The sequence below is a fragment of the Gallinula chloropus genome, assembly GCF_964237585.1.
Source record: "Gallinula chloropus genome assembly, chromosome: 20".
Lineage (NCBI taxonomy): Eukaryota > Metazoa > Chordata > Aves > Gruiformes > Rallidae > Gallinula > Gallinula chloropus.
Window position 1 is genome coordinate 6,647,182 of NC_140105.1, and position 21,857 is coordinate 6,669,038.

The 21,857-nt window shown below is 39.4% G+C and overlaps 1 protein-coding gene across 1 annotated transcript in view; it reads right to left on the minus strand.

Moving 5' to 3' along the window:
* The window catches only part of BPTF (bromodomain PHD finger transcription factor), a gene marked incomplete at its 5' end in the record, with an annotated part of 55,089 nt that extends 33,832 nt beyond the window's left edge, over nucleotides 1-21,257 (minus strand). Inside the window, 5 exons of the mRNA XM_084273622.1 lie at nucleotides 70-258; nucleotides 772-972; nucleotides 1,709-1,932; nucleotides 8,196-9,018; nucleotides 20,618-21,257. Of these exons, the coding sequence (XP_084129748.1) occupies nucleotides 70-258; nucleotides 772-972; nucleotides 1,709-1,932; nucleotides 8,196-9,018; nucleotides 20,618-21,257 (2,077 nt within the window). The remainder of the gene's footprint in view (nucleotides 1-69; nucleotides 259-771; nucleotides 973-1,708; nucleotides 1,933-8,195; nucleotides 9,019-20,617) is intronic.
* Between the last annotated feature and the right edge of the window lie 600 nt (nucleotides 21,258-21,857).

The window sequence follows — 21,857 nt, forward strand, 5'->3', positions numbered from 1 at the left end:
ACAAACCAGATAGAAAAACTGAACAGATTCCCCAAATTACAGAGGCATTGGTAACAGTGCCTTCTGTACCTGAGAGTTCCTGAGGGAGCTCTGATGCCACCTTCTTCTCTGCCACGTTGTTGCTATCAAGGGTTTCTGACTGACACCCCATTGCGTTCTTCCCTTCAGAGGAACTAGTCTCTCCTGCAGAAGGATTTGTGTTGTTGTCATCAGTGCTTGATGTCACAGAGTTACTTTTATCCCCAACGACTGTTGCCTCTATAGTAAAACGCACAACAAAACTTTAGGGATATTCTTTAGTATGTGTTAGGATGTAATTTGGCTTTGTCCATAGAAAGCAACCTCAGCAGCTTGCTTTGGTTGATAATGCTGAATGCAGGCTTTCTTCTTTCATTTTTTTTTTCTTCCCTACAAGTCAGTCTTGTCAAAGAATCAAAGCAAAAACTAATTCCAAAGAGGAAAACAAATGTTAAAAAATGATGTATTATTACTTACTACAAACATGTTGATCACAACCTGTAAGAGCCACCTGTATCTCAAGACAAGGTATCTACAAACTCGCTGTATTTCACTTGAAAAGGTGGAAAACTAGTGAAATTACTAAACAAGAAAAGCAATTATAACATACAGCCACAAAGTCACATAGCACCTACTACTTAAAAAATACTTTGGAGAATCATAAAAAAATCAATCAAGTGACACTTCAGTCAAGATCCTCACATTGAAGTGTTACTTAATGAAGCTGTTAAAACACAGTCATAGTTTCCTTACCTTCTGTTTTCACTTTTTCTGCCTCCTGCTCAGCAGGTATTTCCTCAGTTTTATCCTGGTCTCCAGATTCTTCCTTGCCTCTCTCAGCATCTGCCTGGTCATTATCAACATCACTTTTGGCCTTTTCTGCTTCATCATCTGCTGTGTTTTTATCTTCCACTATTTCTCCTTTTCTTGCTCTGATAATGTCCAAGATTTCATCTACAATACAAAGTGTCTCATTATCAATCAACAACAAACCGCCACCCATGGAGCCACTGAGCAGCAATAATATGACATAAATACTGCTGCTTTTCTATGAGGCAAAAGAGCCTGTTCAACTTCTTACTTTTTCCCCACTTAGGAGAAAGAATTCCAAAGATTTAATTATTGATTTCTCAGCGTTAGGCATTTATAAAGTGGTGACTTAAATCCCTTTTTCAACCTGAATATCTTATCTTCATGTCCTCCCCAGAACAAAGTTCAAACCTTCACAGATTTATATTGCTATTTATTGCTATAAGGTAGATAAATTAAGTTGGTGGGGAACTGGAGTGGAGATAAGGATTTTTCTACACTTCCCATAATATTTGAGCTTTAATATTGTTGCCACTCCAACTCCCACCAGTGTGTGAAATGTTTATGGGGAAACAAACACACAAAATAAATTATATTTATATTAAACAAAAGGCATCACACCAAGAAGCATTTGAAAATTAACCCAGCTCCACTCCAATAGCTGGAATGATCACAATCTGGCACACCCTAAGCATAACGAGAGCCTGAATCATTCAGGACATCCTGGTATACATGAAACACAAGAAGTCAGCACCGTATATCCATGCTCATACACCTGCACGATGCTTCTCCATCACCTTCTAGAAACTTCTCATAATAAAATAAACCAGCATTAGATGCAAAGTGCAGCATCTGCTCCCATTGAACGAAATACTCTTACCATTTGCTGCAGAAAGGAAAGATTTGTTGTTGCCCCTTGCTTTGTTAGTCAGGTCTTCTGTCACGTCCATGTGCCGGTGAATTTCTTCCCGCATTTCTTCCAGGGTTTTGCATAGGTCAGCTTCCCAGTAATCTTTATCTAGGCATTCGATTAATTCTGCCAGCTGTATCTTTGTGCTAAAGTACCAGATTTTCTTATCTTTCTCACTTTCTGAATCTTCCTCTCTGCAAGAGTATTAAAAAATATTAATTTAAAAATATCTGGATGACAAAAACTAGTATCAGTCTACTTTTTGCAGAGAACTATTAAATGCCAATGCCCGACTGTGAATGAACAAATTGCATGAGGCCACCCATGTGCACTCAGTTCAGTACCCAAATACTCCCTTCTCACTTCTCTCCCTTTTCCCAAGCCTTCTGAAGTTCTTGTGACAGCCTGCTCAGGAAAGCTTATGAGAACAAGTTAGTATCCTTAAAACTAGCTTGTCCAATCCAGCAACAAGTTTTATTCTCATTATAGTCAATATTACTGTAATCAGTAATCTACTAAGTCTCAAAATGTGCAATGGAAGAGGGTACGGCTCCAGAATCCACAAATGGCAATGTTTCTGACTGTATATTCAGGAAATAGCAAAGTTAGCAAACTTAAAGAGTAGAATGCCACATTCATACAGTATTTCCCAATAGCATCCCTAGAGCATTCAGCTGTGAGAGCATCAATAAGAATCATAACACCATCTTTCCAAAAGTTAAGGGATTTCCACATTTTTTATCTGTGGTATTCCATGGTGCCACAACCTAGACACAGCTCATGGAGGCCCAATGTCAAAAGCATCTCAAGAGGGTCATCAGACCCAAGTGAGGTACATAAATACCTTAGGTAGCAAGTTTTCCCAGAGTGCTGGAGAGCACAAGGAGGACTGCAAAGGGTTCTGAGGAAGGTTGCTTGGCTTGTTCCATCCTGTTCAGCAGCAGCCAGACTCAGGCTGGCTGTGGGCAGGACTCATTTCCACAACACACCCCAGCACTCCCAGTACTGCCAACACTGACATGAAGTGACAATGATTTATCAAACTGGACTTCCCATGCAGAAGTGGAGCTGAACTACTGCTGTGCTTGCACTACCTGTAACAGTGCTAGAGGCCTGTGGCTCACCAACAGTCCTGAAACAAATCGTTGACAGCAAGGGAAAACTGACTGTAGTTTGAAAGGTCACCCTTGGAAGGTTTGCTGTGCGTTCCTCTCTACTGGCTGTCACCCCATGGCTTACACATTAAAGATGGCAAAAATTTGCCTCAGATATTCAGAAAGCCAAATAACCACAAGGCAACTTCATAATCCTCTATCTACTGTTTCCCACATTCTATTTATGAAACAACTTTAACACAACTCAATCAGAATGCTACTAGAGTAAGGTGGTTGTGAAGTTAAAAATGGCTTTATTACTCAAAATTCAACCACTAATGTCACAAACCATTGCTACAAGCCAGACTTTTGCTTTTGATGATACAACCTGGTGTATTGCAGATAATAGAATTTGTCTCAGAAAGACCTCTGCTCATGAAAAGCAACTAATTCTATGTCAGCCATTTACTCCTCCAGGCTACCAGTAACTTCCTTTAGTTTTAACAGGGTAGCACAGTTAGCTATGACAAGTTTTCTCAGAAAACAGTTCATTTCAGGAAGTCTGCCCACATACTACAGATCAAAAACTAACAGCTGAACATTGACAATCATTTCAGTCTATAGAATACTCCATGCTTGTAGACGTCCATGTCAAAGAAAAATGATTTTTTAAACCATGTTTTCTTTAAACCAAGAAAATGATTTACTAACAGTGGGGATGGCAGCACTTTTCTTATTGTTTGAGAGCAAAAGCTACAGAAAAGGAAAATAAAGGCAAACACCTGAAAATGAAGATGGAATGGGCAATGAAAATGCAAGAATACAACTGTATACAGCGAGAGAAAAGAAAAGGATAAAACTCAAAAGACAGGGAAGGTCTGGCTTCTGAATCTTCACTGGCAAACGTTCAATGGAAGTGGTGAGAGCAAGACACTAGCAGGGCAGCAATTGTAAGGCTGCTCTGCTCCTTACAGCCATGAGTCCAGAATATAATGCTGTTGCTAAGTTTATACTTTAATTATTTCTCAACTCTTCAGAAAGGGAACTTTAACCTTTCCTTTCGAACCCCTAGCTCATTACACGATTATTTGCTACATAGATATGCCATTTATACATCTTATGTGACCTAGATATACAACAATATGAATGCTTTATATAGTCCCACCATTCCTGGAAGCAAGGCTGTCCTTGTGTCCGTTTTGCCAGACATGCAACTCAGGCACAGAGGCTTGTACACCTTGCTTAAATTTTCATGGTGATCATCCAAGTGTGTGTGTGTATATATGCACTTATATTTGTGTGTATATATATATATATATATATATATAAAGTGCCTATCACCATAAAGGGACACTACTACTCTCCAAAGAAACCCCAGAGGCTCATAAAAAAGACTGAAAGATACCAGTCTATACTAGGACAGATTCCCAATGTTTTTCTCCACTGAGCCAAGCAGATTTGCCAGCTTGCTGCTGGACAGGTCTAGTTAGTCTCCAGGGTACTCAGTTCTGAGTCACATACCTTATGTGAGGCCAAGCAAGGGAGGAAATCACACGAATACTTCCTACCTCTTTCAGCCTCCTTTGCTACCAGGAACTATTCACCAGCAGGTTTGAGAGGCAAGAAGATGATAGAAACTTTCAAGTGAAGTAGTAACAAAGTAGATACACCCCTTCCTGAATTCCATGCTGGCAGAATTAGGAATGGAAGAATTCAGCAATCTGTTTACACTAATCTTATACAACTGAAGATCCCAAACCTTTTTAATTAATTGGAGAAAATAGAGGAGGATCCACCAAGAACATAAATAGCATAACAAATAGTGCAGGAAAAAGAGCTGGTAGACACAACTCAGGAATAACAACTTGTGTCTTTTTTTTGCTATCAAATGAAAGCCAAACAATGTTCCATTATCTTCTTTCACAGACATTTGACAAATCCAATGCATCTCTATTTCTAGAAAGATAACTTGCTGAAACACTGCAGTAGTTTACTAGGAGGATGCCAAAGTCCTAGATTCCATGATTAACTCACAAGAAAAACAAATACAGCTGACCCACAGTCCACATACTACATTTGTTAATAGCATGAAACAAAAACTTGGGAATTAATCCCCCCCCATCCCCCTTTTTAAAAAAAAACATCTTGCTAATATTTTCTCATGGAGATATGTGGAAGGAGACCTCCTCAGTGTCTATTTTCCACCTCTTCTGTTTTATGAAGATGGAAAAAGAGAAAACAAAACCACAATAAATGATGGGCTTCAACAAGGCTTATCACCCTCAGCTAGTGATAAGTGTGATAAGTGAACAGTAAGTCTACAAAATCCTTTAAGGGATGGGAAAAACAGTGGCATGATGGATTTATAACATTTGTAAGGGGAGAAGGAGTAAAAAGCCTTAAACCCCTCCTTTGAAAAACAAACAAAATGCAAGAATTAAGGATTTCAGTCCTCTAATCCCCCTGGACAAGATTTCAAATCAGAGTTTGTGCAGATTATTTTTAGATCTATTAGGTTCCTCTGATGTATTTGATCACATGGCATTGGTGAATACAGTCTACTCATTTCAATGAGGTTGATAGGATAATATCACTTCATTAACCTCGGATGTTAGCATTTAGCAGTTATCCTTTAAGCTATCCAAGATATCAGGTGTGGTTTGATCTCGTTCAGCATATATGCACGAAGTGGGTGGGTTTGCAATGCAGCATGCTTACTGAATTGATAGGACATGAAAAATTGAAAGTACAGAATGTAATATCTATATGAATTATTAAAGTTGTATTTCCCTGGAATTCAGTTATGTAGCAAATACTTTTGCCCCCTTAAAACTTCATGCTAAAGCCACTCCATAAAGCAATTATGCATAGATTTAATTATATCAAAGTTCTATGAAAAGTTTAGTGGAATTGGTTGATTCTCTGCTCCCATGCTGCAGAATTAAAAGGGCCCTGCTGCTGCACATCTACCAGAAGAAATGTCTATCTGGTTTTTCTTCCCATTTGAAAAATTTTTAATCCAAACCAAACACTTCAGTAAGAACTTGTTTTGGAAGCATGCACAGGTACATCTACTCTAGCAGAAGGCATGGTATCTAACAGCAACAGGAAGGGTAGGAACCAGCAGGGAAAGAAGCTTTCAGTCTAGATAATCCACCTGAGAATACAGAAGAAAGTCAGGAAACAATGAACGGATGAACTGCATTTTTTCTTGTCTTTGTAAATATAAAAGTACTTCTCTATTTATGTTTTGAAATATTTTAATCACTAACAAAAAAATCAGTAAAATGAAAAATCCAATAAAAATGTTCCTTGTGCTGTACAGTTCTCATCTATTCTGATTTGAAATGGATTCATGATTTATTTTAGCTTTATATAGATCACAATTAGGATACAACACATTCATAAAACCTGATTTCTGAAACAAGTAATTTGCCCACTGAATACCTAACAGGAACACAAGATAATTTACAAAAAAAAAAAAAAATTAACCTTTGAGGATGGCTTTTCTACTGCAGTAAAAATTCCTACCAATGTACTAAAGAAAAAGAACTTTCACACCCGTAGTTTTCAAAGGCTCAAGAAGCACCTGCATGATTTATTTTAGTTTTAAAAAATGTTTAGTTAAAAAACCAACTTTATGAACACCAAACATTCCATTTCATTGGGAAAAAAACCCATTTTTTTACAGGTCAAGTTCAGGCAAAAGTAAGTACCTGACTACCCCTGGGCAGCCTTGGGTAGATCCAGGCCTGGAGGCTGGTGGCCCTGCCTGTGGCAGGGGGTTGGAGCTCTATGATCGTTGGGGTCCCTTCCAACCCAGACCAGTCTATGATTCTATGATTCTATGGTGGGGGAAAAGCCTGCCTATATATCTTGAAATTGCCTCCTAGGTGAGTGACTCTGGATTTTATGTTAATTCCCAGACTTCTAATGACAAGCAGAATATAATCACTCTGCCAATACAGTAGAGCAGTGAGACAAAACCATCTTTAGAACAACTTTTTCCTCAAGAGCTTGAAAAGAAAGATGCAAAAACCATGCATGGAGGATACTATCTGGAAGTTATTACACCTTAAGTAACCAGAGCTAAAATGATACACCACATACTGTAGGACATGTGAATGAGTACAGAATATTTTAAAAAAAAAAAGAAAGGTAGGAGCCCTGCATCTTTTAAAACATCACTTGACACTCCATGTGGCATTTAGAACCTGGAGAAACTGGAAATAGTCAAACATGGACTCTTTTTTTTTTGTAAGTGTGAAAGAATAGTAATTAATTGGTACTTAAAGTATCAGCTAACAATTCAAGAGAGAGAGGGCACTGTATTTTAAAGGACTGAAATGAGTCCTTAGAAGTGCCTTGTTTGCAAGATGCAACGTCCTCACCAGGCCTCACAACTCCTTTTAAAAACACTGGCTAATATCCTAACATTCACTGTAATCTGTTTTGTAAGAAATTCCGTTGCTGTATCCAGCTGTGGAGTATTTTCTCTATAATACTGAATGGAAAATTGTACTTCAAGAATCCTACTCAAATGTCTTTATTTTTCCTAAATTAACAATACCATTGATTTCACTATTGCTCCTTCATTATGAGAGCAATTACATAAGAGCAATCTTCTAAGAAAAAACAGTCTTTAGCTGTTTTGCTGTGAAAATGTACAAGGATTTTTATAATTTCAATTCAACTTTTGAAGTAAAAAAGCAAGGCACAATGTCCTCACTAACAAGGGTTTGATTATTATTGATGTCTTAAGATACATTAGTAGCAGGAAATTGTGTTAAATACACCAAGTAGATCCCTTGAAGACAGGCATTTCTTGCTGTTTGACTTTGGTTACACCTATAGAAGTGTTTGCATACATTTTCTGTATCTCTAAATAATAGATAGGGCAAATACTTTTGAGTGCCTCAAAGTCCTAGTTTCAAAGGCAGACCATCAAACCAGTACCAGTATCTAGCAGCAAGTATTATCTAAGCAGATGATAGTGTGCTAAAACCAGCGTTCTACATACCACATGATCACAGAGAGTTAAAATTTTCAATTTCAGTAACTTTTATAAGAAACTAAGAGATTTCTCATTAAAATTATCTCTCCTTTCCTCACATTTAACTATTGATAGGTAAATTAAAATTAATATAGAAGTCATTGGGTTTTCCCCTTTTTTATATATAAATTATGACAATATTTTGGGGAAAATTGATGGATTAATTACATGGTCTTTAGAAATCTAGTTACAAACCAGTAAGCAATGGTCTTACCTCCAGAAAGAACAATTTTTAAATGACAACAGCAATTTAAGGATACATTAAAAACACAAAGCAATATTCTAAATATACTAAATAATTACTACTTACATAATGATTCTTCTGTTCAGGAACCAGTATTTTCGCCTGTGTCTGTCATACCCAATAGGTTCATGTCGAATGTAGGGTTTATTTTTTTGGATTTCAGCAACACAGTCAGTTACTCCGGGCACCTTATGTGCTACGCAGACCTCACACTGCCATTCATCTTCTGGTACCTCTTCAAGAGGTGGTTTCACACACTCCAAATGGTACACAGCTGAGCAAGTTTCACAGCAAAGCAAATCCCCAAGTTTGTGACAAACCCTACAGTGATCATCATACTGAATAACACCTTCTGACATTAACTCTTCACGTGCAATGTTTGTTGTAAGAAACTGATCCACTAAGAACTGCAGAACTTTGATTTTATTCTCTACTGGTCCATAAGGATAGTCCTCTGTCTCTTGGTAAGGAAGAACATGATGGTATTCCTTGTCACTCTCACAATATACTCGCAGAACCTCTGGCCACGTCATTCCATCTATGAAATACAAAGTGGAATTAACGCTATCTTTGAGGTCAGCAGGTCCAAAGGTAGTATTTGAAGTGTCTTCTTCACGTAAAACTGCTTTTAAAAGCACTATATGCATCTCTGCCATAAGTGTGCACTGCTCTTGACTTACCAGAGCAGCACAGAAGTCCTCAAAACGAAAAGGAGAGAGGCGTAAAACAGTGCCAAAGTTCCTTAGTACCTCATAGATGGCAATAACATTCATTATATGCTCACTAGGCACCATTAAGTCCTCCGAGGATTTAGGAAATTCCAAGGGTGGGATATCTTTTTCTTCCAATATTGGAGAACGAGGACGATGCACTCTTTGTCTTCTCCTACCTGGAATAAAAAAAGACAGTAAGAATTTTGCCATTCACATGTCAGTTTGTTTAAGCATCTCTCATCAATGACTGTGTCAAACCTTGAAAACTATTGCAAACTAAGGAGTCACATTTTAAGTTACATAAATGTGATAATTCAGCGAGTAATCTTATACTTTAACATTATGAAAAGAAAACACACAAGGTATCTGAAGTTTTGCTTTAGACACTTAAAGCAGTTGCATTTCCCATGTGTCTCTTAATGCTTTAAAATGACGCGTAGAATTTTAACTGTTTGAATTAGTTCAAATGAATGATATTTCCCTCAATCAAAATATTAATTTAGAAGTTTGTCTTTTTTTTTAATTCAGAATGCCTAGCTCATAATTTCTTATTGGACTTTAAGCTTCAATTTTGTGTTAAGATATTGCAAGCTGTTGTCCTATCCTGCAATAGTATACAGGAAAGATCATTTCAAGCACATGTCTTAGGATATCAATTTCAAACAAATTCAAATACAAATGAGAACCTAAATCACTTCAGCCATTGCTCCCTAACTAGAATATTTCTCCTGTATGTCTACAAGGCTGAAACAAAAGTTCAATGTGATGCTTTATGAAAATGCTTCAGAAAGGCCCATTAAAAAAAAAATCCAACCCAACCTACCCCTATGCTGCACTGAAACAGGAGAGAGAACCACAGAGTGAGAAAGAGGAAGAATTATGGAACGACAAAACCCAACACAAAGACCTAGAGCTGTTTCACTATCTGAAAGGAAAGACACTGAGTATAATTAACAGTCTCAGATGCTAAATCAGGTGATATGCTACACTTTCTTCCCTTTAATTCAACTATCCTGGATGCCAAGCAGAAGTAAAATCAAAAGAGGAACGTTTCTGCAAATGGCACTACTAGACAAATGAAACACCTCAATTTTCTAAAATAACAAGAAAATATCCAGCTTCAAGCAACTATTTTGCAGCTACTGGTTACAGTGTTAGGATGCACTCATTAAACATACTTCCTTTTTAAAAAAAAAAAACCAAACCAACATATTCAAGTTTAGACAATCTCATAAACTAATCATAAAACCATCATCTTGATTTAAAACCAAGAACTGAGAGGAAAAGAGTTTTAGGTCCTGTGGTAGGCATACTAAGACTGGCCAACAACCAAATTTCATAATTATTAATTCTACATAGAGAAATGGTTGGCAGGATGCCATTTTATTCATGGACAAAATCCAAGTTCATATGCACTCTTCAATAAAGTGGCATATATTACACACAGTGTGATTCGAGACTGCAGAGTAATGCAACCAGTGTTTCAGAATGTGACTGTTATGAGTAAATGGTACTCTCTCCAATATTCCCATAAATAAAGGAAATAAGTCTAATGGGGAGCATGGGGAAAACCTGCTAATGCAGGCAAGATACACAGAGACAGATCCTGCTGCATCTGAAAATACCATCATTAAAAATGTAAAGCAAGGAAAGGGGGAAAAAAGTTACCAAAAAAAAAAGCTACCTTTAAGAAACTTCTTTATGCGTAATAGACAGCTTGCTAAAGGATTCCAGCAGAAAAATAAATCAATCACTGAGCTAGTATGGCAAGATGACACCAGATACATCTCCCCCTCCAAAACTGTAAAGAATGCAGTCTTATGCAACAAATGAGCCACTCTGAAACAATATAGAAGATGAACTGCCAGATGTTTCCATTACAGCAGTAATGGGTCAACATCATCTGTGTATAAAAATAAATTCCCAAGTTTAGTTAAGTTTGAGCTCTGACTGTGGAGAACGGAGGAATGCTTGTACGACTGTCTTCCAGTACGGTTCTGCACAGATCAGTGGAAAATGTTTCATCGTGGCAAACACACAAAAACACTGGAGTTTCACAAAGCAAGCATTCCTACAGCAAGAAATATCGAGATTAAACCAATCTTCTCTACCAATGTGATCCACCATCATATATGCATAATAAACCACAGTTGTTTTAATTAAAATATCCCAAAGGAAAGCGCACATGGAGGCATGCTCACAGATTAAACAACTTCAGGGTCCTGAACCTTCCTTCCATACTACAGGATGGTGTAGGGCCAGGCCTGGCAGGTGGTCATGCTAGACAACAACAGTGCAGAACAGATAGTCTGGTATCACTACTGGTCTTCGCACAGTCCAAGTACCACAAGAAGCTGGCAGAGCTATGCACTCGGCTTCCTTTCAGCATCCGTAACGGTGCCAGCAAAACATGTCTGTCACACAGTAAAGCCATTAAAAACCCAGCCCTTCAAGAAAGGAGGCACCAAGAATGACAACCCTGGTTTTCCTAAATTAATCTGAAGTGACAAATCTCCCTTGGTACTTTCAGGCAAAAATGAGCTAGAATGAAGGAACACTGCTGTAAGGAGCAAAGACACCTAATTTCCCTGCATTGGTCAAGATTTTCTGCTCCAAGAATCAAATCATAATTGTCTCATACAAGTTTTTATTCTTCATTGAAAAAAACCAGACTCCCCAAGTACCATTTTTGTTGACTTCTCCTTCACAAAAGGTAAACATATCGTGGTGTATTTGTTGCATCAAATTAAAAGGAGAAGCAGAAAAAGAACCTTAACACAAGGCATTCCTAATATTTTCTGAAAAAGCTGGTACTATTAGAGGCCTAGAAAAACATGCCGTCAGGACACAAAGTATGCCACAATACCATAATAAAGAATTGTACTTTGGTGCAACCATGTGGTTGCATTATTCACATCACTCTTCATTATCTAGTTAAATTAATTCCCCTATTTTCATGTTTGCATTGGTATAAAGCAGGGGAATTTCAAAAGTTACTGTAAAACTAAATACGTAGAATGATATGGAAAAACATATCACATTGTAAAATGCTGGCTTCATTTGTCCACTAGTTTGTGCTCTGCCTCATGCTAGGCAGCACAGGTAATATACTGTGTCACTCAACACACACAATCCATACTATAAATCACACAATGCACCTCAAGAGCTCAAATCATTTCTCTTTTTGGACACTGAATTGCTCTGAATGATTCTGTACTGCATATAATCTGGTTTCCAGAGAGCTAAAAAGGGAAAGCATTCAAAGATGCAGAGGATTTTAGAAATAAATGATACCCAGACATGTTTTTCTTGAGTGGCTTGGTGGCACAGTGTCTCAAATCTATATTGTTTAGCTGTTTTTATGTTTCTTTCCAATTTCACTTTGTGATATTTGCTGTACCCAGGTTGAATAGAACTTGAATTCAAGAAGAGAATGATAAAGTGTGATTTGGAAATTCAGAAATTCCAATCCACTTGTGCTTAAATATGTTACTGTTTAATGTATCATCTGCCATCTCAAGAAACACTCTGGGCACCCTTAAAAACAAACAACCCCCCCACTCTCCCCAAACCAGCAAAGCCAAGCATTCTCATCTGCAGTGAAAAAGATGGACATTCTCTGCCACAATGCTCATAAATCCTGAGGTACCCAAAGTGGCTGTTGAACTGAAATTAAAAGCATAGGCCAATGGAATATGATACAATGATGTCAGAGTGATGCACTCACTGTTTTGGACAGACATTTCTGTATTCTACTGGTTGGATAGATATCCCCCTCCCTTGCCATGAGCTCAGGCAGCAGAAGAAAGGCAGTTTTGAACTCCAAATAAAGACTCTAGGCTTGTTTGCAATTCTGATAATAACAATTTCTTCGTTGCTAATTATCTGGAGGGTGCTGACAGCCCATACAGCTCACGGTGCTTAGAAGCTGCTTAAACTTCTGTGAAGGTTTTTGAAGATCACAGTTCATGTTTACTCAACTGTTCTTATATAAACAAATTCCCTCAGATTTAGAAAAAAATTCCTACAATAAACATGTCCAACTTTTCAAGCTCTTCAAAGTCAAGGAAAGTCTTTTCCACAAGACAGACTGCCCAGTGCTCAAATTTGACACTCACTGGCAGACAAAAAAAACCCCAAAAAACAAAAAACCCTTTGGTTTCTTCAAGTATTTGTATGTTCCATTAATTTAAATTAGATTCCAGGATTTGACAAAAGCTTTCTTTTTTTAAACTGTAATTTATCACAGATTTTGTCCTCCACAGGGGAGTTTAAGTACTATCTGTGAGAGAAAGTGTTAATCGAAATTTAATTAAATTGATTTTGAAATAATCAGTTTAATGACCCCAACTTCAATATTTAAGAGAAGTGCAACCTTGTGTACACTGTACAATTGATGATTACAAAGTAACAAAAGTTTATTTTGATTTGGGACACAACATATGTGTGCTATGTTAATAAGTATTTAAAATAATATGTGGAAGTGAAACAAGGTAAGAAACTCAGTGCAATGACCACACCAGCAGTTATCAGAATTACATTGTTGCTCTTTTCTTAACTTTGTATTACTACTTCACCAATGCTTTTCAATTTATCTTGGTACAGTTCAATAACTTCAGAGAAATATTTTCTATTATTTGCCATGAATCCTGTCCCATTTGTCAAAATTTCATAGCAGCAGGTTTGTGGGATTTTTTTAAAGTAGAAGATGCAAACTGTACTAGTTTGTCTTAAACAAAAACCATCAGGAGGACCCCAGAGCTGGTGTACCAGCAGAGGTTACTTCTTCCTTAAGCACCACCACCACCTGACTGATTCGGATTCAAAATGAATCTAGATGTACCTCCTATCGATTAAAGAAAGTCAATGTACTCACACTGAAGCTTCTCAAAACGGGCTCAAATTTTATTATATGTCAATGGTATACTACTGAGAACTTCTACATATTAATCAAAACTCTGTATCAAATTCCACCTTCAAGTTTGAGACAGTACAAAGAGAAAAATGTCCACTTCTACGCCATTCAGATTCCACAGCTTTATTTGGAAGGATAAATTGATCTGCCAATAGCCTGGGCTATTTAAAGGATCCAGATCATCTTGAATGTCTCAGCATTATACTTCTATCTAGCATTAAGTTCTTTTAAATCGCATTCCTTCACTAGATGTCTCCAAAAGTGATGAAGCAGTCTGCAATGGTTGCCTCTCCCTATTTTGAATTCTCTAGTTGAAGAGCTGCCTGTAATTAAGATTAAAGAGTAAACAGTTTCATTCACATGGTACATTTAATTATAGATATTGATAATTATAGTCTACACTTATCATAATCTATTAAAATAATTTATATTACAAATATTTCAAACACACTAATGATATTAGAAACATAATCGAGTTACTGAACAGAAACAAGAGGCTGAACACCCAAACCCAGAATTTACAGAAGCACTTAAACTACTGTTTGGGGTTTTTTGGTTTTGTTTTAAAATTTCCATCTATTTAACCTTTTTCACTGACCCTTTCAAAATGTACAAGTGTGATGGAGTTTAAAAGGATCAAAAAGATTGTCTCCATTTCATTCACAGACTGAAAGAAGAATCACATCTATTCTTTAACTCTTCCACCACAGGAAGATATGGAGCTTAAAAATACTTTAAGCATCTTTAACATTGCTTCTGATTTATGCAGACAATTTTAAAATGGAGAATCTGAATAAATTTACATAAGTGTCCAGGACACAGAAAGCTGGTACCACGACTAAATATGACTTTTATGCTCCTTGTGCTTTAGTTGTATTCCAATTACCATACACAGGTAGACTAACAAAAATCACAAAAAACCTGTTTTGCCTTGTCTGACTTATTCTACATATGCCCTTGCTCCAGGTGTACAGTATTAGTAAACACAACCTTTCAGCCCAACATATTTCAAGCACTGGGCTGATGGACAGAGGTCCTACACCATGAATATTTTAGACTGCCTTGTTGAAACAGGGTGTGTAGTAGCTACACTGGTAGGACCTAAAAAATAAACACTGGTTCCAGAATTTCTTGATTAGAAAGCTCACAACCTATTTCTCTCCTCTAAAACGTTTCCCTTCCTCAAATTCTCAGCACTAGGCTGCTAAGACAACAGCTTCAAGTTCCTATTCACAGCTGAAGTGGAGAGGATAAACTTCATAGAGTGTAGGGGGGAAAAGATAGGCTGAGGCCTTTCAGATACTTCAGCAATTTGTCGGTGGGGGGTGTGTGTGTGTGGGAGACAACTCCCCACCACCCCTCTCCACAAAACTGACCCCAGCAAATGAACAAACTTTCCATTTTCCACCAATAAGAGATTAATTTTTGGCTTCAAGTTCCACAAGTCAAGTCAAATGAGACTACTCTTACATAAAAGTCCATCTTTAGTAAAATAGAACTGGGTTGGTTTTGTTTTCCAGATCATGAGTCACTAGAGAAACTTCTCAACATAAAGACCAACTGGCAGTTATATGCTGTCCTGAAGCATGAGTACTCTTTAAAGAGAAGAGGCCATCTCCCATATTTTCTTTCCTCCTGGAAATTTTGGCTTTTGACTACCCTCCTAACCTTACCAAGACTGTTCTATTTTTGGTTTTAACATTACTACTTTGCACCAGGCAAGTTTCAAATGAGAATGTACAGGAACACACAAATTCATGCTAAGGTATCACTGAGAAAATTTAAAACAATTGAAGAAAACGTGTAACACACTTGGGTTTTCTTCCTTTATTTTTTCTTCTTCTTGGCAGAATGCATAAAGTGGATATAGTTACGTGTTTGTCACAGCAATATTCAAACTGGTTCCTTAATTAAAAGTCAACCTCTTGGGAGACCATTTGCTCAGCTTACACCAAAGAAGAAAAAGCAGTAAAATGAATCAGTTTAACATAAAATATTAATATATTATGAAAAGCAGTACCAAAATAGAAAAATATAAATCTGTTTTTTGGGATGGGTGAAAAATAAAGGCTTTGACTTATACAAAACACTTTCTTTATTTTGCCTAGAAAAAGAAAACAACCACGAACCAGATTAAACTTAAAATCTAAACTGTTATTAAAAAAAAAAAAAGGAAACATCCCAAGCACCACAAAAGCTTCAGAAATTGAAGCACAAATGAACAAATAACCAGTGACTAAACTAGCTCCTGAAAGTGCTCATATCACAGATTCCCAACGTGTGCTCCTAAGTCTGACTATGGTCTTGCATTGTACAAAACTAGGTCTTCATGTTCTTAAAAACTTCTTAAGACTTTAAAACTTTTGGCTGATTATTCTTTCACTTTGTACATCTCTCAGTAGTATGCTTCTCAGTCAGAGTTCTCTACTGATTTTACAATGAAGAATTTAATTTCTCAAGGTTATGGCCATTGGTGCATTCTCAGTAGAAGCCAGGAACACAATCCCCCTACACTCTAAGGCATCATTTTAACATTTGGGTAACTAGTGCAGAATAAGTAGCAGATGAGATCCCACAATGACATTCTGAGAATTAAAAAAAAAAACAACCCAACAAAACAGCACTAATCTAACAATTTTCAGGAACATTCAGACAACTTCCTAGTTGGGACACACAGAGGATAAGTTGTAAGTAATTTCATAAGTTAGTGAGCCCTGAGAGTCAGCCACAATCTACTAAAATCCTGTTTACTCACCTTATACCAGTTCTATGCAACACAGTGGTCAGCTAAGAAATTTTACTGCAGACTTACAGAAAAATTTAAACTGCACATAGAAACTCCTCTGCAGTACATCCAATTATCCTACCTTTCACAACACACTTTGATAATGGCACTGTATTTCCTGCGCAAAGCTTCTTAGATGCCTGAAGTGACAAATGCTCTCTTCAGAGAAACTGTAAATTTGCATGTCAATACAATCCAATCGGCCACAGATTTACTCCTTTGGCCTTCTACACAATTTCTTGCCAGGATTTATATTGGACCTCTTTCAGGACTGGCATGATGACCTAGTGCCAGTTCCTCCGGAGTACAAATCAAAGTTCAGTTTACTAAATGGTAAAATAAGAGCATCCCAGGTTTAATTTGGAGGGCAGGGTACCCCAGGTAAAATGTTTGGGAGGCTGGTGGATCTCCTCACATGACCAACAAAAGAGGCTGCATATCTTAACGTCGTATCTCAACGTCCCCGACAGCGCGAAAATGTGTTAAGATACAAAATTACTGCAGACACACAAAATGCAGCATGCAAACGCATCTCCTCTTAACTCTGAAAATAAAATCCCACTAGTGAAGTAACTGGTTAAACAGAAGTGATGGTCAGTTACTGTAAATGCTCACAGACTAGCAAAATCCATCTTAAATTCACATATTTTGCGACGAATCTTTTGGCTCACAACTCCACTGTTGTTAGACATGTTAAGACAGACTGATTATCATCTCAGCCAAAATCTACAGGTATACCTCTTCCTAAAGCTAGCTTTCCAAGATTTCAGACAAACAAGACACAAATTAAGGGATTCTCCACATCTTAAGTCCTCCTTTTAAAATTCTGCAGCATATGGAAAACACTTGGTATCTATAATGCCACTGTGAGAAGTCTAAAGTAGAACTTAGTAGACAAGTAACGGCAGAAATGTTTAGCAATACAAGACAGAAAGGATACCTATCCTTAAAAGTACATCTCTGCCCCAGGGATACAAAGGATCAGGGAAGGGACAATCATGCAAAATCCCTCTACCAAAAGCCCATCCAGCAGAAAAAGAAAGCACTGATACACGTCACGTGTGTTCACACAATAAGCTTTCACTGGACCATTTTTAGCATTACATGAAATGCATTTCACCATTCCTAAGATTTTGCTTCTTTAAATAACTGAATAACAATACAATAAAAAACCTACTTGCACAAAGTTTAAGATATATTGTAAACTCCCTACAAAAATGGGAGCCTTTCTTGGCTAGGGACACTACACTGTTATTTAAGTCATTGTTCAATGCAAGTTTGAAAAAAAACAAACTGTAAAAAGTCTGTCACCCATTTAAGTGGGATGTGATTTATGTGTAAAGTCTTGGTTGGCAAGAGCGTTTGATTGGGATTGCAATTTTTCAATACCCTGCTCTTAAAAACTAAACTTCTCAGCTCCCAAGACTATATCCTGAAAGTGGTAGTAATTTGACCTGCACATGATTGAGGGAAGATAAGTAGAGGATGATCCTTCAACATCTCTTCTAGTGGGAAAAAAACTAGCAGGCACCACATAGTTCTGTTGAGGGCCAGTCCGAGAGACACTGCTTCAAGCACCCCAGTTAACCACAAGAACTTTGTAAGTGTGTGCTACACTTTCTATGAATATATGAAATCTAATAATAATAATAAAAAATAAGTATCTAAACGTAGCTGAAGAGCAATTCTGGCTCAGCATGCACCTGAGTCAAAGAGCTATGAAGCCTGTGAAGGAACTCTGAAGACATATCCCTGTGTGCTTGCCCTGTTCTTAACACTCTTCTCAGCACTGGCCACTATCCGATAAAGATATACTGATGTTAGGTGAATCTTTTTCTTGCCTACTAACGCTGTGCTGCCTCAAGTATCTCTTTCTGAGTTATGGCAGGACTAAGATTTCAATTACTGCCACCACCGTGTAGCAGTGCTCACGGTGCAGATGTTTGCTCAGCAGAAACACGACACAGACCTAGGTGATCGAATGAGAGGAGTTCATACCGGCTTTGCAAAAGGGCAACAGCACATCTGGGAAAGAGGGCAGAAGGGAGGAAGAGCTTTAGGCTCATGAGAGCTGCCAGTAAATTGCCAAAATAACAGCATGGATGTTTTAACTATGAAACACTCAGTAATCAAATCCATAAAAGCACCTAAGGATGAAAACACTTACACACTTCCACTTACCTTAAAAAAAAAAAGTTAACTGAAGCTATCCAGACCAAGTGAGAAATAAGCATCTAAATTATCAAAATGGTTTCTGATACACCTAAACTGCACATAAAACCTGTCTATGCTTGCACAACAATGCACACTGAGGTATCTTGTGATTTGCCAAAACACTTAAGTGCATTTCACAAATTGCATACACCCATCCTCTGGAGCACTCGTTTTAAACTTTGATGCTCATGTAAAAAATATTTTCTTAACCCAGACAATTAAAATCAAAAATATTCTTTCCCTGACAAAAGCACTCCCCCAAAAAAGTAAAAAAAAAAAAAGTTACCACAACTAAGCAGCAAATGAAGAGTTAAAAGTGAAGAGATTACTTTGGGTTTTCTTTTTCTTCTGTGAAGCCGCCAGACCTCAACCTTTAAATTAATAAATACTCAAAAATTTCAACCTGATTGTAGGACATCCCTGAAACACCTTTAAAAAGTGTTCTCTAAATTAAATTTACTAATGTATGTACTTACTTAGAGTCATTTAGCTTCTTGAGCTTATGAATATAGATTTAAAAATATACATCCAGAGGTTTTTAAAGGACTGTTATGAAGCCACATAATGAGTTGATACCATTAACTCACCAAAAATTAAAAAAATGCATATTTAGTAGCCAGTACTTCCCCCTTTTAAAAAAGTCGGCAAACTACTCAAAACTACACTCCTTTTTTAATTAAGATGCAATGCATTCACACGAACAACCTGTTCCTCCCCCCTTCCAAATTAGCCAAATACTTGTACAACAGCAGTATTTGTTATCCTGTAGCCCAATTCAGAAACACTCCCAGGTTATTTCTAAGTTTAACAACTCTCCTGGTTCAGAGGCTTAAAAAACCCCAACAAAACCCCAAAAAACAATCACCTAAGCTTGAACTCCATTCTAGAATGAAGTCAAATAAATCCAAAGTGCTTAAGTTTAGATAAAGAATATTTAAAGCTTGAACCCCACATGGTTAGTGAACTAATTAAGGACAAACAGAAGTGCAGGCCTTAAGAATTTTAGCCCAAATTTGCCACTAGAGGTTAAAAAAATTATAATCACAATGACATTTAATGAGTTTTAACCCCAACATGAGTTTAAAGGTTGCCATATCTTAAGATAAATGCAGTATTTAAAACCAAGACTTTTGACTCAACCTCCACCTTTCAATCTTTGTGTTTAACTAAAACTAGGTTTACACCCTTGCAATGAGGCCCTGTGCACTTTTCCCCAAACTATAACAATGCAATCTCCATTTTGAACAATGAACCTCATTTCCCTCCTTGGAAAGCTAGTTTTGTCTTAAAGCCAGTAAATGAGGGATCCAGTTGTACCTCTGATTTCAAGCGCCTGAAAAATTTCAGTGTTTATGGTTTTGGGGTTTTTTAGGCCACTACAAGTTGCATGTGCTTCCTTTCCTTTAAGCATCAAGTTATATTTGCAAGCACAAGCCATTCTTTCCTGTATATATTTGAAAGGACCTCCTTGCAAGGCATGCAACTCGTTTCCCTTGTTTTTAAATATTAAGTGAATGCTCCATACACTTTTGACATTGTTTGCAAAATGTTCTGGTATATCGTGCATTTCTGCAGTCACCAGAATACCCATGCATATTTGCAAAGCATCCCCTTGTTACAGCAAGTACTGCCCGCCCTCCCTCCTCTCAGTGCATGTGTTTGTAAGCATCTTCTAATGTTCCCTGCATCCGTGGGGTTGCCAGTCGTTAATCTGCATACCCCCTCTCTCCCTGTGAGTGCTTGCAGGCATCCCTTACATACACGCATGGGAGGAAGAATGCGTGCGGACTGTATTTGCAAACCTAGAGGGAGCATGTGGGGTGCCCTCGACTTGTTTTAGTTCATCCCACTGACTCTCTACCTGGGGTGCTGCTGTAGGTGCTGTGGCTCCTGAAGCTGCTCTCAGTGCAATAACTGGCATCGTCTTCATCCTCCATCTCTTCAGGGTAGTCAGAGTCGTCGTCGTCCTCCTCCTCCATTATCTCCTCCTCCTCTTCCTCCTCGGAGTCCTGGTTATCATCGGGGTCTCCCTCCTCTTCCTCCTCGGACACCATGCTCTCCTCCTCCTCTTCACTCTCATGATCATCGTACACCACTTTGCTGATGCTCCTCCTGGACGAAGCAGCCCTGCCTTGGCTGTTGCAGCTGCCTCCTCCGCCTCCTCCCCCTGCTCCTCCAGCCCCAGCCCTGCCCCTACCCTTACCGCTGCTGCCTCCCCCACCAGGGGTGCTGCTGCTGCCGCTGCCTCCCTTCCTCTTGCTGCCCCCCCTGGGGGAGGCGGTGGCGGGGGAAGAGGCCTGGGCAGCCCCGGCTCCCTTCTGCTTGGGCCCCGCCGTCTCCGCCTGGGCCGAGGTCGCCCACCTGCCGCGGCTGCTGCCCCGCTGCCGGGACCTCAGCCCCCCGATGGGGCCCGCCGGGGCGGGCGGAGCCGGGGAGCTCGCCTGAGCGGTGGCCGCCGCCGGCTGCTGCTGCTTGGGCGGCCTGCCTCGCCGGCCCCGCATCTCTGGGCGCTGGCCGAGGGGGGAAGGGAGGGGGAAGGAAGGCTCGGGAGGGCGCTCGGAGTCCGGACAGGCGGCTACGGGGAAGCTCCCCGCCCTGCGAGGGATCCGGGCCGGGGAGGGGGGCCGCCGAGCTGTGAGGGCCGAGCGCTCAATCCGAATTGCCGGCGTCCCGCTCCGGATCGCCACCGGCCGCCATCTTGTTTCTTCGTCTCTGCCTCGGCTCGCTCCGCTCTGACTGGGGGAAGCGGCGGCAGCAGCAGGCCCCGAGCGCCTCACGTGACCTGCCGCGCCTGTCAGCCGCCACCAGGGGGCGCCGCCGCCTCTGGCCGCGAGAGCCATGTTGGAGCCGGCGCGCTGGGGCGGCTCCGCGCCCCCCGGCCGCCCCCGCCGCGCTGCCCGGCCGCTGCCCTCCCCTGCCCGCCCCACCGCCGCTCCCTGCGAGCACCCTTGGCTGCCTTTGCCCCGGCCAGCACACAGTGTGCCATACCCCCACTCCCCCCCAGTTTTCTGCCACCTGTCATGAGGCGCTGCCCCATGACCGCCGCCCACCACGAGGCTTCCCTCAGCCCCGGTACCGGCCGCTCCCGGTGCGCCCCGCCG